The sequence below is a fragment of the Oncorhynchus clarkii genome, chromosome 19 (genome assembly GCF_045791955.1).
Source record: "Oncorhynchus clarkii lewisi isolate Uvic-CL-2024 chromosome 19, UVic_Ocla_1.0, whole genome shotgun sequence".
In the NCBI taxonomy this organism is placed as follows: domain Eukaryota; kingdom Metazoa; phylum Chordata; class Actinopteri; order Salmoniformes; family Salmonidae; genus Oncorhynchus; species Oncorhynchus clarkii.
The window spans coordinates 26,707,778-26,734,111 of NC_092165.1; the positions used below are offsets into that span (position 1 = coordinate 26,707,778).

The 26,334-nt window shown below is 44.2% G+C and overlaps 1 protein-coding gene across 1 annotated transcript in view; it reads left to right on the plus strand.

The window, feature by feature from the left end:
- The window catches only part of LOC139374189 (otoferlin-like), a 37,469-nt gene that overhangs the window by 1,941 nt on the left and 9,194 nt on the right, over positions 1–26,334 (plus strand). Inside the window, exons 6-31 of the mRNA XM_071115205.1 lie at positions 1,796–1,880; positions 2,013–2,172; positions 2,994–3,180; positions 13,167–13,353; positions 13,657–13,880; positions 15,129–15,237; positions 15,615–15,801; positions 16,007–16,127; positions 16,378–16,478; positions 16,689–16,779; positions 17,214–17,330; positions 17,525–17,677; positions 17,963–18,152; positions 18,510–18,634; positions 18,847–18,981; positions 20,174–20,335; positions 20,744–20,863; positions 21,081–21,242; positions 21,480–21,642; positions 21,768–21,838; positions 21,953–21,979; positions 22,101–22,229; positions 22,349–22,424; positions 23,453–23,571; positions 23,817–23,954; positions 24,234–24,371. Coding sequence (XP_070971306.1) covers positions 1,796–1,880; positions 2,013–2,172; positions 2,994–3,180; positions 13,167–13,353; positions 13,657–13,880; positions 15,129–15,237; positions 15,615–15,801; positions 16,007–16,127; positions 16,378–16,478; positions 16,689–16,779; positions 17,214–17,330; positions 17,525–17,677; positions 17,963–18,152; positions 18,510–18,634; positions 18,847–18,981; positions 20,174–20,335; positions 20,744–20,863; positions 21,081–21,242; positions 21,480–21,642; positions 21,768–21,838; positions 21,953–21,979; positions 22,101–22,229; positions 22,349–22,424; positions 23,453–23,571; positions 23,817–23,954; positions 24,234–24,371 — 3,477 coding nt within the window. The remainder of the gene's footprint in view (positions 1–1,795; positions 1,881–2,012; positions 2,173–2,993; positions 3,181–13,166; positions 13,354–13,656; positions 13,881–15,128; positions 15,238–15,614; positions 15,802–16,006; positions 16,128–16,377; positions 16,479–16,688; positions 16,780–17,213; positions 17,331–17,524; positions 17,678–17,962; positions 18,153–18,509; positions 18,635–18,846; positions 18,982–20,173; positions 20,336–20,743; positions 20,864–21,080; positions 21,243–21,479; positions 21,643–21,767; positions 21,839–21,952; positions 21,980–22,100; positions 22,230–22,348; positions 22,425–23,452; positions 23,572–23,816; positions 23,955–24,233; positions 24,372–26,334) is intronic.

A 26,334-nucleotide genomic window follows, 5' to 3' on the forward strand; every position in this document is an offset into this window, starting at 1 on the left:
CGAACCATCAAACAGGAAAAGTGTCAATACAGGACTAAGATTGAATAGTACTACACCGACTCCGACGCTCGTCGGATGTGGCAGGGCTTGCAAACTCCAATATTACAGAGTACAAAGGGAAGCACTTTGTCACTGGGCAGTCGCGAGCTGCCCAGTGACACAAGCCTACCAGACAAGCTAAATTACTTCTATGCTCGCTTCGAAGCAAGTAACACTGAAGCATGCATGAGAGCATCAGCTGTTCTGGATGACTGTGTGATCACTCTCTACGTAGCCAATGTGAGTAAGACCTTTAAACAGGTCAACATTCACAAGCCCGCAGGGCCAGACGGATTACCAGGACGTGTACCCTGAGCATGCACTGACCAACTGGCAAGTGTCTTCGCTGACATTTTCAACCTGTCCCTTACTGAGTCTGTAATAACAACATGTTTCAAATAGACCACCATAGTCCCTGTACCTAAGAACACTAAGGTAACCTACCTAAGTGACTACCGACCCGTAGGTCTTACGTCTGTAGCCATGAAGTGCTTTGAAAGGCTGGTCGTGGCTCACATCAACATCATTATTCCAGAAACCCTAGACCCATTCCAATTTGCATACCGCCCCAACAGATCCACAGTTGATGCAATCTCTATTGCACTCAACACTGCCCTTTCCCACCTGGACAAAAGGAACACCTATGTGATAATGCTATTCATTGACTACAGCTCAGCATTCAACACCATAGTGCTCTCAAAGCTCATCACTAAGCTAAGGACCCTGGGACTAAACACCTCCCTCTGCAACTAGATCATGGACTTCCTGACGGGCTGCCCCCAGGTGGTAAGGGTAGGGAACAATCCTCAACACGGGGGCCCCTCAGGGGTGCATGCTCAGTCCCCTCCTATACTCCCTGTTCACTCATGACTGCATGGCCAAGCATGACTAGAACACCATCATCAAGTTTGACAAAGACACAATAGTGGTAGGCCTGATCACCGACAACGATGAGCCAGCCTATAGAGAGGAGGTCAGAGACCTGGCAGTGTGATGCCAGGACAACAACCTCTCCCTCAACGTGATCAAGACAAATGAGATGATTGTGGACTATAGGAAAGGGAGGACTGAGCACGCCCCCATTCTCATCGACGGGGCTGTAGTGGAACAGGTTGAGATCTTTAAGTTCCTTGGTGTCCACATCACTAACAAACTATCATGGTCCAAACACACTAAGACAGTTGTGAAGAGGGCACGACAAAGCCTATTCCCCCTCAGGAGACTGAAAAGATTTTGCATGGGTACACCATCGTGAGCATCCTGACTGGTTTCATCACTGCCTGGTATGGCTACTGCTCAGCCTCCGACCACAAAGCACTATGAAGGGTAGTGCGTACGGCCCAGTACATCACTGGGGCCAAGCCTCCCGCCATCCAGGACCTCTATAGCAGGCGGTGTCAGAGGAAGGCCCTAAAAATTGTCAAAGACTCCAGCCACCCTAGTCATAGACTGTTCTCTCTCTAGGTCCAAGAGGCTTCTTAACAGCCTCTATCCCCAAGACTACCCAGACCCCTCTTTTACGCTGCTGTTACTCTCTGTTTATTATCTATGCATAGTCACTTTAACTCTACCTACATGTAGATATTTCTTCAATTACCTCGACTAGCCAGTGCCACCGCACATTCACTCTGTACTGGTACCCCCTGTATATAGCCTCGACTGTGTCCATCATTTATACAGTAATTCATAATATTCAACTCAGGTCACATATTAATGATGCACATTGCAATCTTCACTTTGCTCATCCATCCCTCAGGTAATCCACTCCAAGAACCTCCTGCGTAGTGGGACTCTGGTTGGCTCTTTCAAACTGGATGTAGGCACCGTCTACTCGCATCCAGGTCAGGGAGAAATAGTTGGAAACATAGTAGCTACTAGTGACCTATGTCTATACTCTGTCTATACTACACTATGACTCTGGTACTGATCAGTATACCTCACATATGAATGTCGCTTATTTGTATTATTAATAGAACACCAGTTTTTCCACAAATGGGCCCTTCTCTCTGACCCTGATGACATCACTGCCGGGTGCAAAGGTTACATTAAATGTGACATTGCCGTCGTGGGGAAAGGAGACAACATCAAGACTCCACACAAGGCCACCGAAACCGATGAAGATGACGTAGAAGGGTAAACAACCAACATATTATTGGGGATATTAGTGTAGTAGTAATAATGTAGTAGTAATACTGTAGTAGTAATTTAGTAATAATAGTGCAGTAATAATAGTTTAGTAATAATGTAGTAATAATACTGTAGTAGTAATAACTTATCAGTAATAATACTGTAGTAGTAATAATTTATCAGTAATACTGTAATAATAATACTGTAGTAGTAATAATTTATCAGTAATACTGTAGTAATAATACAGCAGGAGTAATACTGCGGTAGTAATAATGTAGTAATAATACTGTAGTAGTGATAATTGATCGGTAATAATGCAGTAATAATACTGTAGTAGTAATACTGTAGTAGTAATAATTTACCAGTGATACTGTAGTAATAATACTTCAGTAGTAATACTGTAGTAATAATGTGGTACTACTACTGCAGTAATAATACTGTAGTAATAATACTGCATTAGTAATACTGTAGCAACAATACTGTGGTAGTAATAATGTAGTGGTAATAATGTAGTAATAATACCATAGTAGTAATAATTTATCGGTGATACTGCAGTAATAATACTGCGGTAGCAATGCTGTAGTAGTAATAACGTATAAGTAATACTGTAGTAGTAAAACTGTAGTAGTAATAATGTAGTAATAATACTGTAGTAGTAAAACTGTAGTCGTAATGCTGTAGCAATAAAAGCAGCAATAGACCAAGCTCTAGAGTTCCTGTGAAAGCTCTCCTATCTCACAATTCTTGATTACTTTCTATTGCTGTTTTAGTCATAGAGATACAATGCAATGTGTTACAAGTGTTTGTCTTTAATTCTGTGGTTTCAGTAACCTCCTGTTACCTGAGGGGGTTCCCGCGGAGCGTCAGTGGGCTCGCTACTATGTGAAGATCTACAGAGCTGAGGGCCTTCCCAAGATGAACACCAGCATTATGGCTAATGTCAAGAAGGCTTTCATTGGGGAGAACAAGGACCTTGTGGACCCTTATGTACAAATACTCTTCGCTGGCCAGAGGGTAAGTAATAGCACTGTTCTGTTGCTGTGCTGTGTTATGTTATGTTACATTATGTTAAGCTATGTTACATTATGTTATTCTATGCTATGTTAACACTAGGGTAGGGGGCACTATTTTCCCTTCCAGATGAAAAGCGTGCCCAAAGTAAACTGCCTGCTACTCAGGCCAAGAAGCTAGGATATGCATATAATAGATTTGGATAGAAAACACTCTAAAGTTTCCAAAACTGTTAAAATAATGTCGGTGGCGCAGTGATTAAGGGCGCTGTACTGCAGTGCCAGCTGTGCCACCAGAGACTCTGGGTTCGCACCCAGGCTCTGTCGTAACCGGCCACGACCGGGAGGTCTGTGGGGCGATGTACAATTGGCCTAGCGTCGTCCGGGTTAGGGAGGGTTTGGCCGGTAGGGAAATCCTTGTCTTATCGCGCACCAGCGACTCCTGTGGCGGGCCGGGCACAGTGCGCGCTAACCAAGGTTGCCAGGTGCACGGTGTTTCCTCCGACACATTGGTGCGGCTGGCTTCCGGGTTGGATGGAGCTGTGTTAAGAAGCAGTGCGGCTTGGTTGGGTTGTGTATCAGAGGACGCATGACTTTCAGCCTTCGTCTCTCCCGAGCCCGTACGGGAGTTGTAGCAATGAGACAAGATAGTAGCTACTAAACAATTGGATACCACGAAATTGGGGAGAAAAAGGGGTAAAATTACATTTAATTTTTTTTAAATGATCTCTGTGAGTATAACAGAACAGATTTTTTTATGTTTGTAGTATTCTATTGAATGCCATTACAGTATCCATTGACTTAGGACTCAAATTGCACTTCCAATGGCTTCCACTAGATATCAACAGTATTTAGAAATTGTTTCAGGCTTGTATTCTGAAAAATGAGGGAGTATGACCACTCTGAATGAGTGGACAGAGAGCGCGCCTTTCTTGTTTACCTTTTATATTGACAACGTTATTGTCCGGTTGAAATATTATGGATTATTATGACTAAAAACAACTTGAGGATTAATTATAAACATTGTTTGAAATGGTTCTACGAACTTTATGGATACTATTTGGATTTTTCGTCTGCCTATTGTGACTGCTTTTGAGCCTGTGTATTACTGAACAAAACATGCAAACAAAACGGAGGTTTATCAAACTTTATCGAACAAAACCTACATTTATTGAGTAAATGGGAGTCTTGTGAGTGCAACCATATGAAGATCATCAAAGGTAAGTGATTCATTTTATCTCTATTTCTGACTTGTGTAACTCCTCTACTTGGCTGGTAACTGTTTATAATGATTTGTCTGCTGGGCGCTGTTCTCAGATAATCGCATGGTATGCTCTCGCCATAAAGTATTTTTGAAATCTGACACCGTGGTTGGATTAACAAGAAGTTAATCTTTAAACCGATGTGTAACACTTGTATGTTTTATGAATTTTTATAATGAGTATTTCTGTTTTTGAATTTGGCGCTCTGCAATTTCACTGGAAGTTGGCCAGGTGGGACGCTAGCTTAAAGAGAGAAAGTTTGTGAACCCTTCAGGATTTTCTGTATTTCTGCATACATTTGGCCTAAAATATGATAGATCTTCATCTAAGTTCTAATAATAGATCAAGTGAACATGATTAAACAAATAACACTTTTACATTTTTTCATTGAGCAAATTGATCCAACATTCAACTTCTTTGTTGGAAAAAGTATGTGAACCTCTAGATTAATCAGCTCAATTAAGTGATTTAAAGTAGTCAAAAGTGTCGTATTTGGTCCCATATTGTCATGTTGTGTCTTGTCTCTGTCCTTTCCCTTCACCCTGTCTCCCTCTGCTGGTCGTTGTTAGGTTACCTTTTCTCCCCCGCTTTCTCCCAGCTGTTCCTTGTCTCCTCTAACTACCCATTCACCCCGTTTCCCACCTGTTCCCTTTTTCCCTCTGATTAGGTCCCTATATCTCTCTCTGTTTCTGTTCCTGTCCTTGTCGGATTCTTGTTTGTGTTTCATGCCTGAGCCAGACTATCGTCATGTTTGCTGTAACCTTGTCCTGTCCTGTCGGAATCTGCCGGTCTATCTGAGCCTACCTATGTTTGGTTATTAAAGAAGCTCTGTTTAAGTTAGTTCGCTTTTGGGTCCTCATTCACTCACCATAACAGAAGAATCCGACCAAGAATGGACCCAGCGACTTCGGATCCTCTCCACTCAGCCGTCGGGATCCAGGGAGCGATGCTAGGCAGACACGAGCAGGAAGTGTCTGCTGCTCGACATGCCGTTGAGACCCTGGCCACCCAAGTCTCCAACCTCACAGAACAGGTTCACCATCTCCGCCTCGATCCACCGGCCACTTCCAGGGCTTTCGAATCTCCGGAGCCCAGAATCAATAACCCGCCGTGTTACTCTGGGGAGCCCACTGAATGCCGCTCGTTCCTCACCCAGTGTGATATTGTGTTTTCTCTCCAGCCCAACACTTACTCCAGGAGCACTGCTCGTGTCGCCTACGTCATATCTCTCCTTATTGGACGGGCTCGTGAGTGGGGCACGGCAATCTGGGAGGCAAGGGCTGAGTGTACTAACCAGTATCAGGACTTTAAGGAGGAGATGATACGGGTTTTTGATCGATCTGTTTTTGGGGAGGAGGCTTCCAGGGCCCTGTCTTCCCTATGTCAAGGTAATCGATCCATAACAGACTACTCTATTGAGTTTCGCACTCTTGCTGCCTCCAGTGGCTGGAACGAGCCGGCTTTGCTCGCTCGTTTTCTGGAGGGTCTCCGCGCCGAGGTAAAGGATGAGATTCTCTCCCGGGAGGTTCCTTCCAGCGTGGATTCCCTGATTGAACTCGCTATTCGCATTGAGCGACGGGTTGATCTGCGTCACCGAGCTCGTGGAAAGGAGCTCGCGTTCTCCGTTGCCCCCCTCTCCGCATCACTACCATCTTCCTCTGCCGGCTCGGGAGCTGAGCCTATGCAGCTGGGAGGTATCCGCATCTCGACTAAGGAGAGGGAACGGAGAATCACCAACCGCCTCTGTCTCTATTGCGGTTCTGCTGGTCATTTTGTCACTTCATGTCCAGTAAAAGCCAGAGCTCATCAGTAAGCGGAGGGCTACTGGTGAGCGCTACTACTCCTGTCTCTCCTTCAAGATCCTGCACTACCTTGTCGGTCCATCTACGCTGGACCGGTTCGTCAGCTTCCTGCAGTGCCTTAATAGACTCTGGGGCGGAGGGCTGTTTTATGGACGAGACCTGGGCTCGGGAACATGACATTCCTCTCAGACAGTTAAGGGAGTCCACGGCCTTGTTCGCCCTGGATGGTAGTCCTCTCCCCAGGATTCAGCGTGAGACGCTACCTTTAACCCTCACTGTTTCTGGTAATCATAGCGAAACCATTTCTTTTTTGATTTTTCGTTCACCTTTTACACCTGTTGTTTTGGGCCATCCCTGGCTAGTTTGTCATAATCCTTCCATTAATTGGTCTAGTAATTCTATCCTCTCCTGGAACATCTCTTGTCATGTGAAATGTTTAATGTCTGCTATCCCTCCTGTTTCCTCTGTCTCTTCTTCACAGGAGGAGCCTGGTGATTTGACAGGGGTGCCGGAGGAATATCACGATCTGCGCACGGTGTTCAGTCGGTCCAGGGCCACCTCTCTTCCTCCACACCGGTCGTATGATTGTAGTATTGATCTCCTTCCGGGAACCACTCCCCCCCGGGGTAGACTATACTCTCTGTCGGCTCCCGAACGTAAGGCTCTCGAGGATTATTTGTCTGTAGCTCTTGACGCCGGTACCATAGTCCCCTCCTCCTCTCCCGCCGGAGCGGGGTTTTTTTTTGTCAAGAAGAAGGACGGGTCTCTGCGCCCCTGCATAGATTATCGAGGGCTGAATGACATAACAGTTAAGAATCGTTATCCGCTTCCTCTTATGTCTTCAGCCTTCGAGATCCTGCAGGGAGCCAGGTTTTTCACTAAGTTGGACCTTCGTAACGCTTACCATCTCGTGCGCATCAGGGAGGGGGACGAGTGGAAGACGGCGTTTAACACTCCGTTAGGGCACTTTGAATACCGGGTTCTTCCTTTCGGCCTCGCTAACGCTCCAGCTGTCTTTCAGGCATTAGTCAATGATGTCCTGAGAGACATGCTGAACATCTTTGTTTTCGTTTACCTTGACGATATCCTGATTTTTTCACCGTCACTCCAGATTCATGTTCAGCACGTTCGACGTGTCCTCCAGCGCCTTTTAGAGAATTGTCTTTTTGTGAAGGCTGAGAAGTGCACTTTTCATGCCTCCTCCGTCACATTTCTCGGTTCTGTTATTTCCGCTGAAGGCATTAAGATGGATCCCGCTAAAGTCCAAGCTGTCATTGATTGGCCCGTCCCTAAGTCACGCGTCGAGCTGCAGCGCTTTCTCGGCTTCGCGAACTTCTATCGTCGTTTCATCCGTAATTTCGGTCAGGTGGCCGCTCCTCTCACAGCCCTTACTTCTGTCAAGACGTGCTTTAAGTGGTCCGTTTCCGCCCAGGGAGCTTTTGATCTCCTCAAGAATCGTTTTACATCCGCTCCTATCCTTGTTACACCTGACGTCTCTAGACAGTTCGTTGTCGAGGTTGACGCGTCAGAGGTGGGCGTGGGAGCCATTCTTTCTCAGCGCTCCCTCTCTGACGACAAGGTCCACCCATGCGCGTATTTTTCTCATCGCCTGTCGCCGTCGGAACGTAACTATGATGTGGGTAACCGCGAACTGCTCGCCATCCGGTTAGCCCTAGGCGAATGGCGACAGTGGTTGGAGGGGGCGACCGTTCCTTTTGTCGTTTGGACTGACCATAGGAACCTTGAGTACATCCGTTCTGCCAAACGACTTAATGCGCGTCAGGCGCGTTGGGCGCTGTTTTTCGCTCGTTTCGAGTTCGTGATTTCTTATCGTCCGGGCTCTAAGAACACCAAGCCTGATGCTTTGTCTCGTCTCTTCAGTTCTTCAGTAGCCTCCACTGACCCCGAGGGGATTCTCCCTGAGGGGCGTGTTGTCGGGTTGACTGTCTGGGGAATTGAGAGGCAGGTAAAACAAGCGCTCACTCACACTCCGTCGCCGCGCGCTTGTCCTAGGAACCTTCTTTTCGTTCCCGTTCCTACTCGTCTGGCCGTTCTTCAGTGGGCTCACTCTGCCAAGTTAGCCGGCCACCCTGGCGTTCGGGGTACGCTTGCTTCCATTCGCCAGCGTTTTTGGTGGCCCACCCGGGAGCATGACACGCGTCGTTTCGTGGCTGCTTGTTCGGTCTGCGCGCAGACTAAGTCCGGTAACTCTCCTCCTGCCGGCCGTCTCAGGCCGCTTCCTATTCCCTCCCGACCGTGGTCTCACATCGCCTTAGATTTTGTCACCGGACTGCCTTCGTCAGCGGGGAAGACTGTTATTCTTACGGTTGTCGATAGGTTCTCTAAGGCGGCTCATTTCATTCCCCTTGCTAAGCTTCCTTCTGCTAAAGAGACGGCACAAATCATCATCGAGAATGTTTTCAGAATTCATGGCCTTCCGTCAGACGTCGTTTCGGACAGAGGTCCGCAATTCACGTCTCAATTTTGGAGGGAGTTTTGCCGTTTGATTGGGGCTTCCGTCAGTCTCTCTTCCGGCTTTCACCCCCAGTCTAACGGTCAAGCAGAACGGGCCAATCAGACTATTGGTCGCATCTTACGCAGTCTTTCTTTTCGCAACCCTGCGTCTTGGTCAGAACAGCTCCCCTGGGCAGAATACGCCCACAACTCGCTTCCTTCATCTGCGACCGGGCTATCTCCTTTTCAGAGTAGCCTCGGGTACCAGCCTCCGCTGTTCTCATCTCAGTTCGCCGAGTCCAGCGTCCCCTCCGCTCAGGCTTTTGTCCAACGTTGCGAGCGCACCTGGAAGAGGGTCAGGTCTGCACTTTGCCGTTATAGGGCGCAGACTGTGAGGGCTGCTAATAAGCGTAGAACTAAGAGTCCTAGATATTGTCGCGGTCAGAGAGTTTGGCTCTCCACTCAGAACCTTCCCCTTAAGACGGCTTCTCGCAAGTTGACCCCGCGGTTCATTGGTCCGTTCCGTATTTCTCGGGTCATTAATCCTGTCGCAGTTCGACTTCTTCTTCCGCGATACCTTCGTCGCGTCCACCCGGTCTTCCATGTCTCCTGTATTAAGCCCGTTCTCCGCGCCCCCGCTCGTCTTCCCCCCCCCCCCCCCCCATCCTTGTCGAGGGCGCACCCATCTACAGGGTCCGCAGGATTTTGGACATGCGTCCTCGGGGCCGTGGTCACCAGTACCTTGTCGATTGGGAGGGGTACGGTCCTGAGGAGAGGAGTTGGGTTCCCTCTCGGGACGTGCTGGACCGTGCGCTGATCGAGGATTTCCTCCGTTGCCGCCAGGTTTCCTCCTCGAGTGCGCCAGGAGGCGCTCGGTGAGTGGGGGGGTACTGTCATGTTGTGTCTTGTCTCTGTCCTTTCCCTTCACCCTGTCTCCCTCTGCTGGTCGTTGTTAGGTTACCTTTTCTCCCCCGCTTTCTCCTAGCTGTTCCTTGTCTCCTCTAACTACCCATTCACCCCGTTTCCCACCTGTTCCCTTTTTCCCTCTGATTAGGTCCCTATATCTCTCTCTGTTTCTGTTCCTGTCCTTGTCGGATTCTTGTTTGTGTTTCATGCCTGAGCCAGACTATCGTCATGTTTGCTGTAACCTTGTCCTGTCCTGTCGGAATCTGCCGGTCTATCTGAGCCTACCTATGTTTGGTTATTAAAGAAGCTCTGTTTAAGTTAGTTCGCTTTTGGGTCCTCATTCACTCACCATAACACATATTCCTTGCACACAATGACTACATCAACCTCGTGACTCTAGAAGCTCATTGGATGCAATTTGCAGTTTGCAGGTTATGCAATTTGCAGGTTATGTTTTGGGTTATGTTTTGCCTAACAGGAACTGAATGGTGAATAATGTCTACCATTTTGGAGTCACTTTTATTGTTATTAAGAATATAATATGTATCTGAACATTTCTACATTCAGGTGGGTGCTACCATGATTATGGATAATCCTGAGTAGATCATTAATAATGATGAGTGCGAAGGTTACAGAGGCAAAAAGATCATAACCCCCCCCCCCACAAAAAAAAATGCTAATCTCCCCTGTTATTGGTAATGGTGAGATGTTACATGTTTTGTTGTAGCCTCTGTAACTTTCTCATTCATCATTATTCATGTTTCTTCTTAAATGGCATTATCAGGATTAATATAGAAGTCTTCAGAAACATCTAATCTTCCCACTTATAAAGAAAATGACTCCAGTCATCATTCACCATTCAGTTACTATTGGGCAAAAGGTCTTCCAAAACAAGCTTGATGTATTCACTGTAGCAAGGAAAATGGGACCAAATACTAAATGTTTGACTGCTTTACTGCACTTAATTGAGCTGATTAATCTAGAGCAGTGGTTCTCAAACTTTTTATAGTCCTGTACCCCTTCAAACATTCAACCTCCAGCTGCGTACCCCCTATAGCACCAGGGTAAGCGCACTCGCAAATGTTGTTTTATTGCCATCATCGTAAGATTGCCACACACACACACTATACGATACATTAATTAAACATAAGAATGAGTGTGAGTTTTTGTCACAACCTGGCTCGTGGGAAGTGACAAAGAGCTCTTATAGGACCAGGGCACAAATAATAATATAATAATAATCAATCATTTTGCTCTTTATTTCGCCATCTTACATACAAAACCTTATATGTTCATCAAAAAATGTGAATAACTCACCACAGGTTAATGAGAAGGGTGTGCTTGAAAGGATGCGCCTAACTCTGCAATGTTGGGTTGTATTGGAGAGAGTATCAGTCTTAAATCATTTTCCACACACGCCTGTATTTAGTTTTCATGCTAGTGAGGGCGGAAAATCCACTCTCACATATGTACATGGTTGCAAAGGGCATTTGTGTCTTAACAGTGCGATTTGCTAAGGCAAGAAACTCTGAGCGCATCCCTATCCAGAAATCTGATTAAATTACATTCTCACAGAACCGCTTGTTGCAATTTTGAATAGGCTCTCTTGTTCAGACATCGGTAAGTGGACTGGAGGCAGGGAATGAAAGGGATAATGAATCCAGTTGTTTGTGTCGTCCGTTTCGGAAAGTACCTGCATAATGCTCACCCAACTCACTCAGGTGCTTCGCTATATCACATTTGACATTGTCCGTAAGCTTGAGTTCATTTGCACACAAAAAAATCATACAATGATGGAAAGACCTGTGTGTTGTCCTTGTTAATGCAGGCAGAGAAGAGCTCCAACTTCTTTATCATATCCTCAATTTTGTCCTCCACATTGAATATAGTTGCGGAGAGTCCCTGTGATCCTAGATTCAGATCATTCAGGTCAGGTGAGAAAAAACATCACCCAGATAGGCCAGTTGTGTGAGAAACTCGTCATCATGCAATTGGTCAGACAAGTGAAAATGAGGGTCAGTAATGAAAACTTTAAGCTCGTCTCTCAATTAGAAAAAATGTGTCAATACTTTGCCCCTTGATAACCAGCGCACATCTGTATGTTGTAAAAGCGTTACATGGTCGCTGCCCATATCATTGCATAATGCAGAAAATACGCAAGAGTTCAGGGGCCTTGCTTTAACAAAGTTAACCCTTTTCACTGTAGTGTCCAAAACGTATTTCAAGCTGTTAGGCATTCCCTTGGCAGCAAGAGCCTCTCTGTGGATGCTGCAGTATACCCAAGTGGCGTTGGGAGCAACTGCTTGCACGCACGTTACCACTCCACTATGTCTCCCTGCGTTGGCTTTTGCGCCATCAGTACAGATACTAACACACCTTGACCACCAAAGTCCATTTGATGTCACAAAGCTGTCGAGTACTTAAAATATCCTCTCATGTTGTCCTGGTTTCCAGTGGTTTGCAGAAGAGGATGTCTTCCTTGTTAATTGACTCCCCATAAACGTAACGGACATTTACCAGGAGCTGTGCCAGGCCCGCCACGTCTGTTGACTCATCCAGCTGTAACGCATATAATTCACTGGCTTGTATGCGAAGCTGTAATTGTTTCAAAACATCTCCTGCCATGTCACTGATGCGTCGTGAAACAGTGTTGTTTGATGAAGATATTGTCTGTATAGTTTTTTAGGCCTTTCCCCACAACATTGTCTCAGCCATATCCACGGCAGCAGGAAGAATTATGTCCTCCACAATAGTATGGGGCTTGCCTGTCCTAGACACTCGGTAGCTCACCATATCAGACGCTTCTAGCCCCTTCTTATTAATGGTATCTGTTGCTTTTATTCATGTCTTACTACTCAAAAGGCGTTTATTCTCGCTCAAAAAACTCCTGTGGCTTATTTTTGAAATTGTCATGTTTCGTTTGTAAATATTTGCACAAGAGTGAAGGATTCCCGTGAGAGAGTAACGGTTAATGTGATTGGATGTTAATTATTTGACTAGGCTACCTGTATTTGACATTCTGTTGTTATTTTGCTGAACACTAGATGGTTTAATTTTATTTTTGGTAGTGAAGCAAGGCTACTCAGTCGAGAAAAAAACTCACCCAAATGTATAGCCCTGTTGGAAAATATAAATGGACTGTTTGAAAATGTGAAAAAATGTTTTGTCTATTTTTATTATTATATATAGATTTTTTAAATGTGAATCACCTTTTTATTTGGCGTGCCCCCGACGGCACTGCCCGTACCCCCGTACCCCCGTACCCCAGTTTGGGAATACCTGATCTAGAGGTTCACATACTTTTTCCGACAAAGATATCGAATGTTGGACCAACTTGCAAAATAAATAAATGGAAAAAGTACAATTGTTTTTGTTATTTGTTAAATCATGTTCACTTGATCTATTATTAGGACTTAGATGAAGATCTAATCACATTTTAGGTCAAATTTATGCAGAAATACAGAAAATCCTAAATGGTTCACAAACTTTCTCTCATCATATGATATGTTATGTTATATGCAACTTGTATTATTGTATTGTTTAAGTGGACTGCTTTGTGATCCCAGGGGAAAACGTCTATCCAGAAGAGCAGCTACGAGCCAATCTGGAACGAGCAGATCGTCTTCACTGAGATGTTTCCACCGCTCTGCAAACGCATGAAGGTCCAGATCCGAGACTCGGACAAAGTGAACGACGTGGCCCTCGGAACACACTTCATTGACCTGAGAAAGATCGCCAATGATGGAGACAAAGGTTCTTCAGTGTAGAAATGTTTCCCTTAATGAAGAAGATACTGTGCGTTGTGTTTCTTTCTTGTGTCTTTCATTTGTTATATTTTGGTGTTTGTATGGAGTAAAGGAAAGTGAAACAGGTGCCAAGTCCCAGCTGGAGCAAATTGTGGAAGTGTTACCTCATGAAATAGTCTGACAAATTGTAACCGACAAGAGAGGCGTTTTGCGGTTTGCCAGTGTGTGGTCCGGAGTTGGCTGTGTTACCGCTCCAATCTCCAAACGCACTTGCCAAATTGCCATGCTCTTTACACCCATACTCTGCCAGGCTTCCTTCCCACCCTGGGTCCGGCTTGGGTGAACATGTATGGCTCCACTCGTAGCTACACCATCATGGACGAGCACCAGGACCTGAACGAGGGTCTGGGGGAGGGGGTGTCCTTCAGAGCCCGCCTGCTGGTCAGCCTGGGTGTGGAGATCCTGGACACCTCCTCCCCGGATATCATGAGCTCCACCGAGGTGCAGGTGGAGGGGGTGCCTAACATCTCAGAGGTGGGTCTCACACACATGCATGTATGTAAATATTCACACGCTTGCTCGTACACACATACACACACACACTGTCTCTACCTCTTTCTCTCTCTCTGTGTCTCTCTCTCGTTGGGTCTCTCTGTGTGTGTGTGTCTCTCTCTCTCCCTCCCTCTCATGGGTGACTGCTCAAGCAGATAAACCCTCCTATTGGGACTCACAGCTCACAACAAACAGGTCATCACAGTGCAATCAGACTAAATTATTGATCATCTTTATTTAGCCGATCGCTGATGCTACATTATTAACTGACTGTTTCCATTAATAGAGTTATGTTTATGTGTTCAGACAATGTAAGTCACACAATAGAGCCGGTCGAGCGAGAGAGAGTCTATGTAAGCGTCTCTGGTCTTTGCCAGAGTCCTGAACTAGAGCTCTGCATGTTCCGTGTTTTCATACTCATCATTAAAATACTCACCATACTCTTTTATACACTATATTTTCATATATCAGACACCATATAGTACACATCACAGCATTATCAAGGCATACATCTCCCGTTAATGCTGATTGGCTGAAAGCCGTGGTATATCAGACAGTAAACCACGGGTATGACAAAACATTTATTTTTACTGCTCTAATTACGTTGGTAACCAGTTTATAATAGCAATAAGGCACCTCTGGGGTTTGTTGTGATCAGGAACCTGGTAAATTGGCCATTTACTACACCTCCTCATGCCTTATTGCTTAATTATCACATATGAGGGTGTCCATATTAAAGGGATGCTTCGGGATTTTGGCAATCTACTTGCACCGAGTCAGATGTACTCGTGGATACAATTTTTATCGCTCTGTGTCCAGTATGAAGAAAGCTAGGCAATGTCGCGAGCCAATGCTAACTAGCGTTACCACAATGACAGAATGAAAATGCTAGCATGCTACTAGATACCCATAGACTAACAGTCATTGCGCTAACGCTAGTAAGCATTGGCTTGCAAAACTTCCGCTAACTCATAAAAATGGTATCCATGAGTTCATCTGGGGAAGTAGATGAAGGGCATCATTGCCAAAATCCCAAAGTATTCTTTTAATCTTTGTCTCTCCATCCATCCAGAACACCACTGTGAAAGGGGAGGTGTTCCTCCTGATAATGTTTTCCAAATGAATATTTATGTCTCTACTCCCTATCCATCCAGAATTCCACTGGGAAGGTGGGAGAATTATTCCTGTTATAATGTATGTACAAGTTAATCTTTGTGTCTCTTCATCTAGAGCGCCACAGGGAAAGTAGAAGAGTTCTTCCTCTTCGGGGTGTTCCTGGAGGCCACCATGATTGACAGGAAGATCGGGGACAAACCAATCAGCTTCGAGGTTACGATAGGTTGGTAGCTTCAATACTCACTCATCTCCCCTTGACATCAGTGCATGGTCTATGCAAAGTTAAGCCACATAGAATTCAGGTTAGAATTCAGCCCTATTATATCAATAAAACTGACTTCAAGTTACACCATAATACTAAGGCAGCAGGTAGCACATGTAGGGCAGGTTTTTTGGATACAGATTAAGCCTAGTCCTGTGTTTTTTAGTCTAGGACTAGGCTTAATCGGTGTCTGGGAAACAGTCCCTCAATGAAGATTCTCCATTATTAATTTTGTTAAATCAAGGACTAGGCTTAATCTGGGTCTGGGTAACCAATCCTTGATGATCTGTTTGTTGTCATGTTCATAATCATATTTTAAACTTGCGTCTTTTAACTAGGGAACTATGGGAGCGAAATTGACGGCGTGACCAAACCCAAGTCGGGTAGCGGGAAAAGGAGTGGGGGAGACGGAGATGAAGAGGAGTCAGAGCTGATCCAAGGCTCCAGTGATGAAGAGGAGGGGGATGATAATGACCTGGTCTCCGTGTCCTCCACCCCGCCCATGAAACCGGTCATCACCGACAGGTCAGATCCCAACACACACATAAGCAGAGTATTACAGGACAGCGGGGAAAGCTGGTTGAAATGATGTTAGTTCTGCTTGTGGACTAGTTCTTATATCAATCATTTCAGCCAGTTTTCCCACTGGGATTGTTGTTCACTGCAACCAGATCGTAGATCTCACTAGGTCAGGTTTCAGTGTCTCTCTTTATGCATCTCAAACTTTCAGAAACTATTTCCACCTGCCGTACTTTGAGAGGAAGCCGTGTATTTATATCAAGAGCTGGTGGCAGGACCAGAGAAGAAGACTGTACAATGCCAACATCATGGACAACATTGCAGATAAACTGGTGAGTCAGTCAACTACCTTAATACCCATCAAAATGTGTAAAAACAACATAATTACAGCATTATATTTTCTAGTGATTGGGGGGGGGGGGGGGGGGGATCGATACAGTTACATATCGTATCGGCACCTAAACCTCATGATAATATTGTATCGTGAGGTCCCTGGCAATTCCCAGCCCTGTTATTTTCACTTTCAACAACATTATTAAAGCATCCTAATGTTCTAACATGTCTATAACACTGTGTCAACAGGAGGAGGGTCTGAACGATGTTCAGGAGGTCATTAAGACAGAGAAGGCCTATCCGGAACGCAGACTGAGAGGGGTCCTGGAGGATCTCGGCAACGGATGCAGGTGCCTACTTACCCTTTCCACACTACTGAGCCTAGCTAGCCAAGCCATATTTGCTCTCTACTTACTTACACAATTATGGCACCCTATTCCCTATGTAGTGCACTACTTTTGACCAGAGTCCATAGGTCTCTGGTCACAATTGGTGCACTATTTAGGGAATAGGGTGCCATTTGGGATGCAGTATTGGCTAACATTGAATTATTTCTTCAGTCAATTTCTGACTCTGGCTAACAAAGACCAGAATCAGACTGGGAGGACCAAGCTGGACAAGGAGAGACTCAAGTCCTGCATGAGGGAACTGGTACGGCACACATGAGCCAAAGATTATTGTGATATTTGTATTTATTATGTTGGTAACACCACCGAATTACATACAGAATTATATACTGTATATTATCTTTGCGGGTAACACTTTACTCAAAGCCTACAGGTATAATACATTATGATGTGGTTATAATGCATTGTAAGACTTCTTTGTATGGCTCTCCTACTACATTTTACCGACGCTCTTATCCTGAGTGACTTACAGTAGCGAGTACGTACGTATGTTTTCATATTTGTTCTTACTGGTCCCCCGTGGGAATCAAACCCACAATCCTGGTGTTGCAAGAGCCACGCTTTACCAACTGAGACACATGGGGCCACCATTACCATTGTATCTACTATTCTATCATATTGATTCATATTGTGTTTGTGTGCTAAAAAGGATGATTGTCTCATTGTGTGTGCTTGTAGGAGAGCATAGGTCAGCAGGCTAAGACCATCAGGACGCAGGTGAAGAAGAACACAGTGAGAGATAAGATCAAGCTGGTTCAGAACTTCCTCCAGAAGCTCAGGTTCCTCGCTGATGAGGTAAGTCAGCAAGGGGTACATATACCGTACGTACATCATTTGTTAATGCGTCTAAAACTATTGATACCATTCTAGAAGTCTTTGTTCATCTTTCTTTTCTTCTATCGTATACGTATATATGTTTGAGCTACACGCTTTCCAATCAATATTTATTTGATTGATTGGTTGTTTTATTCCTCTATGTGTAATGGCAGCCGCAGCACAGCATCCCGGACGTCTACATCTGGATGATGAGTAACAACAAGCGTATTGCCTACGCCCGTGTCCCCTCCAAAGACATCCTGTACTCCGGGGTGGACGAGGAGACCGGGAAGGACTGTGGCAAAGTCAAAACCATCTTCTTCAAGGTCTGTGCATAGTTATTCTACATCCATAACCAAACCTATGCATGCTTCCTCTTCCAATGTGTGCTTATTTATTTGGCTTGAACTCCAAAAGATTTTATCATTTACAGCCGTCCCCTTTTCCACTAGATCTGAATCACTACTGGTGTGTCCATCTGAATCACTACTGGTGTGTCCATCTGAATCACTACTGGTGTGTCCATCTGAATCACTACTGGTGTGTCCATCTGAATTACTACTGGTGTGTCCATCTGATTTTCCATTTGTGTATTTGCCTTATCACTCCAGCTGCCTGGTAAGAAGGGCTTTGGGGCAGCTGGCTGGACAGTGCAGGCTAAGACAGAGATCTACCTGTGGCTGGGTCTGAACCGTCAGAGGAAGGACTTCCTGTCTGGGCTGCCCAACGGCTTCGAGGAGAACAAGATGCTGAAAGGACCTGGCTCGCAGTCTGCTCCCCCCATCAGCCTCACATACACGAGTAAGGGAGACCGATGGTGTCCGATGAGCCGCGTATATCACCACGCATAAAGGGATAACTAAGGAATCTCACGGATAAAGTGCTAACATTATCTGTGGTCTACATGAGTAAGGGAGATGATAACGTCCCGTGCATGAGTACACATCTCCATAGAAATATAATGATTTGAGTAGACAAATCCCTTGAACTTACCCCTGTAGTCTTAGGTCTTAGGGACCACCAGGCTGCCCTCAGACCGTCAGGGAATCGAAATGCATTTTCTTAAAATTCAAATTTTGTGCACATATTGTGTCACTATGAATAAGGGAAACTAGAGTATCTCATTGATAAATGCTTGTGAATCTTCCTCCTCCACAGTGAAGCAGATCTTCCAGCTGAGGGTCCATATGTACCAGGCTCGCAGCCTGTTTGCAGCAGACAGCAGCGGCCTCTCAGACCCCTTCGCCAGGGTCTTCTTCTCCACACACAGCCAGGTCACAGAGGTAGGACAACCTAGATTTGATTGTTTGTTTGTTTGTTCATTACAAAATACAGTGAATCCACAAATATAACTATCGTCTTTGAACCGTGGTGAAGTTTGGTCCAGTAATTAAAGAGTCCGTATAAGAATTACACGGTGCAGAATGGTGAATGAGAGTAACAAGATGGTGAGTGAATTTAATGAATCAATGAATGAATGTCACTCTCTGCCCAGGTGCTGAATGAGACACTGTGCCCCACCTGGGACCAGCTGATGGTGTATGACAACGTAGAACTGTTCGGAGAAGTCGGAGAACTGAGGGACGACCCGCCTATCATCGTCATAGAAATCTATGACCAGGACACGGTGGTAAGCATGATGCCTGGTTAGAACTCATGTCAGAACAGATCTATCATAACAGATTCTATCTGAATTTCAATGGATCATCTGACAACGCATACAGTCGTTTAGATTTCCAGACCACTCTTTCCTTGCTGCTCAAGTTGTCCAAGTAACATAAATGTCATTCAAATATGAATTAGGCTCTGCGTTTGAAAGAGATACTGTAGCATGTACTTTGTTAGCGTCATTGTAAAAGAACGTGGCCCATTATATATGTATCAGATTGGACAGAATTGTTATGAATTATTTTTGAAAGAATGTATATGTTGACTCAACTGATGATCATATAATTCATTCCTGAACATAAACACCATTGTTTTGGATGACCTTTACTCGGGATAAGTAGAGTGTGAACTGAATTCTGATTGACAGCTTGAAGTAGCGTTATGCTCCAAGGCAGGACTCTCCAACCCTGTTCCTGGAGAGCTACCCTCCTGAAGTTTTTTTTACTCCAGTCCCAGTTGTAACCAGCCTGATTCAGCCACATGGATTCAGTTCATCAACCAGCTAATTATTACAATCAGGTGTGCTAGATTAAGGTTGGAGCAAAAACCTACAGGACGGTAGCTCTCCAGGAACAGGGTTGGAGAGCCTTGGCCCAAGGCATGCAAGAGGTATAAGATTTAGCTGAAACGACAAATTCACTGGCCTTATCCCTCTTGCATTCCTTCAATGAAAGCTTGTTGCTTATGTTTGGGTGTCTTTCCATTGTTTTCTAGCCTGGTCCCAGATCTGTTTGTGCGTATAGATAACTCCTATGGTCGAGTTGTCGAAGCATTACAAACAGATCTGGAACCAGGCTAGTTGTTCTTCGTTGTTCTGTTGTGTTTTCTTGAGCTTTGAAGCATGTGCATTGTCAAGCCATGCTTCTGTGTTAGGTAAAGCTGATGCCGTACTTAACATATTGATGAATGACGTGCCATGAAAACCCTTTATGGTATTGTTTTTTAAATGTCACATTTTACTCTTAAAATGCTTGTAATGTAAACACCGGCTAATTTCCTTGGATTCTAGATTGTACAGTATACCAAAGAGACCATTCTTTCAAATATTGAAACCTTAATATTTGTGGATGTAGTGTGGACCTTGATTTACCACAGAAGGGTCAGGGTTATATTTGGATTGTATCCCATGTCTCCCTGTTATGATGTGACTCCAGGGCAAAGCAGAGTTCATGGGCAGGACCTTCGCCAAGCCTATAACCAAGATGGCGGATGAACACTATGGACATCCACGTTTCCCTCCCCAACTAGAGTACTACCAGATCTATAGGGGGAACTGCGCCGCTGGAGAGATGCTGGCGGCCTTCGAACTGCTGCAGGTGAGCCTGGCAATCGATCAACTCTCCACACTATAGAGGAACACACAATGAACGTTGACTTTCAAGTTGCCTTCATAGTGTGGAAATATATATAAAACACAGGACAATCTTATGCATTGGGCCTTTAAAATCCCCTGGTCCTTTAATAACAGTCAAACAAAAGGAAATGTCTGCCAGACATGTAATTATAAATGCTTTGATTAGACCCAAATTAACCAGTAATGTTGATGTCTGCAGTCTCCTGTATGGCTCAGTTGGTAGAGTATGGCAGGATTGTGGGTTCAATTCCCGGGGCCACCCAGACTTAAAATGTATGCACGCATGTCTGTAAGTTGTTTTGGATAAAAGGCACTTCTAAATGGCATATATCATATTATTATTATTATATTATATCTGTTCATGCTTCAGATTGGTCCTCATGGTAAAGCTGACCTGCCGCCCATCGACGGTCCCACAGACATGGACCGTGGTCCTATCCTACCTGTCCCTCTGGGCATCAGACCAGTCCTCAGCAAGTACAGGATCGAGGTGGGAATTCAACTCCTCTTGGCCTTGAAATACAGGAAGTGTGGCTATTATTGCACTGTAAATGTGGCTATTATTGCACTGCTATATTGCACTGTAAATGTTGATGTAACGTGTGAAATCTTTATGTACTGCTTATGAATGTAGTGTGTGTGGGTTATAAATGTGTTATGAAGTCCTTATGTAGGCACCCTTTAAATAAAGTGTTACTGAAATGTAGGTGCTGTTCTGGGGCCTGAGGGACCTGAAGAGGGTCAACCTAGTCGCGGTGGACAGGCCTCGTGTGGACATAGAATGTGCCGGTAAAGGAGTCCAGTCTTCCCTCATCCAGAACTACAAGAAAAATCCCAACTTCGGCACTCTGGTTAAGATGTTTGAGGTGGTAAGTTCTCTTTAAAGTCATTCCATCGTTCACCTGGTTATCTCACCTTATAACAACCCAGATATAACGACTTTCCCATGACACCGTGACGGGCGTGATGAAAACGAAATCTCTACCTTATTGTAACAATTGGTTGTAATCTGGTTATTAACCGGACAACCATTTTACAAACAGGAAATGACACCGTATAGGTGCTAAATTTAGCCCATTTATTTACTGTGAACTTGTGCTCTCCAGGATCTGCCTGAGAACGAGCTGCTTCACCCTCCCCTGAACATCAGGGTGGTGGACTGCAGAGCTTTCGGTCGTTACACCCTGGTGGGGAACCATGCTGTCACCACCCTACGCAAGTTCATTTACCGGGCAGCAGACAAGCACGCCAACAACTTGAACACTCAAGGTACACACACATACATGCACGCACACACACGCACATGCACACACACACGCACAAATAAACCCATACCTCGCTGTGCCCTTACACTTTCATTTGTACATACTAATGCAGTCTTTGTCCTCTCACAGAGGAGATCATTGTCAACTATGAGCCAGAGCCCACCATCAAGAAGATGGAGACCATGGTCAAGCTGGACTCTGTAAGATCTCACACCATTAAATGAATGTTAGCTTTAGTAATAAACGTAAATAAAACATGACATCTAACTGAGTTGTAATATGATTGATATATGTTGTGTGTTTTTTTCCCCCAGGGGTCTGATGCTGTGGTTAAAATCGAGGTAGGTGTTTATGACGTTGATCTGGGAATGTCTCTGTTTCTCAATGTTAGGAGCAATGTTAGTACAGTCGTTTGAAAGGCCTATTGCAACCTGTAATCTAACCTTGCATGGATCCTTTTAGGAGGATGAGAAAGGAGGGAAGAAGAAGAAAAGGAAGAAGGGAGGAGATGAGGTGGAGGAGGAGGAGTTTGATGAAAGCATGTTGGATTGGTGGTCCAAGTACTTTGCCTCGATCGAAACTCTGATGGAGGTGAGGCCATCCGGGAAAATGGCTCCATTTGGCTCCATTTTAACATTCATGAATGAATTTAAAAAGTGATCCTGTCAATATGTATCGGATATTATTGGTTTGTGTGTCCCACTCTGTAGATTCTCAAGGCTCAGGAGGCAGCTATGGCGGATGCTGAGGAGAAAGAGGACCAGGATATTGCTGCTGAGGGCGGAGGTAACAAAAAACAATCCGAAACTAATGTGGAAAACACAAGAGCAGCAAATCTATTAGATCTAAACCATATCTGTACACATTTCATACAAATATACATTGTATTATGTATCATCAATTTAGGCTGTTGATGTTTGTTAATTTGGTAGATATTGACAAGTAGATACTATGTCTTGTAGATGGTCCAGCATAATCATGAATCTCTGTATATTGAATGAGACTTTAAAGTAGAATATAATTGTTCTGGTAAAAGGGAATGATTATGTTGTCAGGTTGTGTTCTATGCCCACTTTCATCTGCCTAATACATGCTGTCCTCTTCTAATCATGACAACCCGTACTACTAACACTTCATATGACCCCTGACATCTCTGTTGTAGTTGATCACTGCATACATTTACACAGACATGAATCCATGATTTCCATCACTTCATAACTCATATAATGACCTCCTCCTGCTCTCCTGCTATATATTACCATAGCCCTGCCATGAAAGTTGACTAAGAATAATATGACTAATAAAACCACATTTAGTGCTTATATAGTATTATGTATAGCTTTTACATAACACGATACATTAAATATTTATAGAAAACTAACTTGAACAAATGTTTTGGAATCTCAAATGCACTATTATGCAGAGATTGTGTGCCAGATGTGGAGACATTATTAAAGCGGCTAGTGTTTCATTTCCTTAAAGTGGCCAGTGATTCCTAATCTATGTCTATAGGCAGCAGCCTCTGATGTGCTGGAGATGGCTGTTTAACATTCTGATGGCCTTGAGAAAGAAGTTTAGTGATACAGTTTATACTTAAGCTAAGCTAATGACCTATTCCTATTGGGTAAATGTTGTCTTAGCTATTCTGACTGTTGCACTGGCATTCACTGTATATACTGTTCATATTATGTATACAGTGGCCAAAATACATTGGTTTCTCAACTTGCATGTTGAATTCATGTCTTGAGTGTGCACCAACTCTCCATCCCTCCACCCTCACTCCCCCTCATCCCTCACTCCTAACCTATTCTCAGAGATCAAACCTGATGACTCTCTTGTCAAAGGAAAGAGAGGCAAGGGAAAAAAGGAGAAGAAGAGGGCTGGGCCTGGAGACATACCAGAGAAGAAAAAGCACAACATTAATGAGCTACAGGTATGTGATTACTCAGTGTATTATGTTATTACAACCAGAATTGTAATTTCAAACACTTTATCCCAGTTTTACCCACTGGAACCTGTCTCTAAGCTTAAACAAGTCTGGGCAATGGTTTGAAATCTCTGGGCAGTTTTGGGTCAAATACTGTATACTCTTTATTGGTTGTTTATATGTTTAAATATGTTTTTTATTTTTTTATGATGTTTTTAATGTATAGAGTACTTTTTGTATTTCCTCATTAGGTGTACCCCAAGGAGCTGGAGAATGAGTTTGATAACTTTGAAGATTGGCTTCACACCTTCAACCTGTTCAGAGGGAAGGCCGGAGACGACGACGACCAGAACATGGCGGATGAAGAAAGGATTATTGGCAAATTCAAAGTAAAAAAAACTTTCACACAGAGGGCGTTCCCTTCCTTTGTAACTTATTTTTTTGTCGGCGATGGAAGAGAGCTGGAACTAGCCCAGTCCCAGATCTTCTTTTGCTGTACAGAGACTGTATAATATCTCATATACTGTATAGCCAACTCCTATAGTTCTTGTTCAGCAATGATGTCTATACAGCATAAACCTATCTGGGACCAGGCTAGAAAGGAACTGGATTGAGTCCGTTATTGTGTTAAATATCACCACAATTGTGCATGTCTGTGTATATTTCAGGGTTCTCTGTGCATGTACAAAGTGCCGGTGTCAGATGAGATGCAGCGGGAGATGGGCTTTGACTCCAACATGGGCATGTTCCAGAACATTCCAACTAATGACCCAATCAACGTCCTAGTCCGGGTCTATATCATCAGGGTATGTACACTACTCTCTATTGTGTACCTACAATGGTACTTATATGTCAGACTCTATGTCATCAGGGTAGTTACACAACACTACACTCAGGTGAGAGTACAGTGCCTATATAAAGTCTACAACTCCCTTGGGATAAACATTGATTTAATTGTCATTTTCTTCTCAATCTACACAAAAAAAAGTGGAAGAAAAATAAAAAAACAAATGTAAGATTAATGAAACATAAAACACTAATATACCTTGATAGGTATTCACATGTTAGTCAATGTATGTTTCAAATACCTTTGGCAGCGATCACAGCTATGAGTCATCTTGGGTAAGTCTCATAAGAGCTTTGCACACCCGTATTGTCAGCACCCATTATTCTTCTCAAAATTCTTCAAGCTCTGTGTTGGGGATCATGGCTAGAAAGCAATTTTCTTGCCATAGATTTTCAAGCAGATTTAAATCAAAACTCTAACTCGGCCTCTCAGGAACATTCACTGTCTTCTTGCTAAGCAACTACAGTGTAGATTTGGCTTTGTGTTGTAGGTTATTATCCTGCTGAAAGGTGAATTCCTCTTCCAGTGTCTGGTGCAAAGCAGACTGAAGCAGATTTTCCTCTAGGATTTTGCATGTGCTTACAGTAGCTCCATCCTGTTTCTTTTCATCCTGAAAAACTCCCCAGGCTTTGCCGATGTCAAGCATACCCATACCATGATGCAGATACCACCATGCTTGAAAATAAGGATACAGTTACTCAGTGACACATTGTGTTGGATTTGCCCCAAACATAAGGCTTTGCATTTAGACCCCAACTTTTTTTTTTGCAGCATTACTTTAGTGTCTTGTTGCATACATATGCATGTTTTTGTAATCTTTTTTATTCTGTATATTTGTATTTTTCTATTCACTCTGTCATTTATGTCATTATTGTGGAGTCACTACAATGTTGTTGATCCATCCTCCATTTTTTCCCAGGAAGTCTCAAGGTTCTGCTCGCCTTAGTTAAAACACCTTATGATAAGCTGTAGACCATACTATTTTGTTTTCATCTGTTTTTTTCTGTAGCTGTATATTTACAAGTACAAACCGATACTGGCACTAACACCACACTCAACGAGGTGTATAGGGCCATAAGCAAACAAGAAAATGCTCATCCCGGGGCGGCGCTCCTAGTGGCCGGCGATTTTAATGCAGGAAAAGCAAAATCCGTTTGACTGACCTAATTTCTACCAGTATGTCACCTGTGCAATTGGAGGGAAATAAACTCTAGATCAACTTTACTCCACATACAGAGACACATACAAAACTCTCCCCCGTCCATTTGGCAAACAGACCATAACTCTATCCTCCTGATTCCTGCTTACAAGCAAAAACTCTAACATGAAGTAATCAATACAGAAGTGGTCTGATGAAGCGGACGCTAAGCTACAGGACTGTTTCGCAAGCCCAGACTGGAATATGTTCCCGGGATTCCTCCAATGGCATTGAGGAGTTTACCACATCAGTCGCAGGCTTGATTAATAAGTGCATCAACGACGTTGTTCCCACATACATACATATCCCAACCAGAAGCTTTGGATTACAGGCATCCTCACTGAGCTAAAGCCTAGAGCTGCCCCTTTCAAGGAGCAGGACACTAATGCCGATGCTTATAAGAAATCATGCTAGGTCCTCCGACGAACCATCAAACAGGCAAAGCGTCAGTATAGGACTAAGATCGAGTCCTACTACACCGGCTCTGATGCTCGTCAGATGTGGCAGGGCTTACAAACTATCACAGATGATAAAGGGAACCCCAGCTGAGAGCTGCCCAGTGACGCGAGCCTACCAGACGAGCTAAATGCCTTCTATGCTTGCTTCGAGGCAAGCAACACTGAACCATACGTGAGAGTACCAGTTGTACCAGAATGACTGTATGATCACGCTCTCCGTAGCCAATGTGAGTAAGACCTTTAAACAGGTTAACATTCACAAGGCC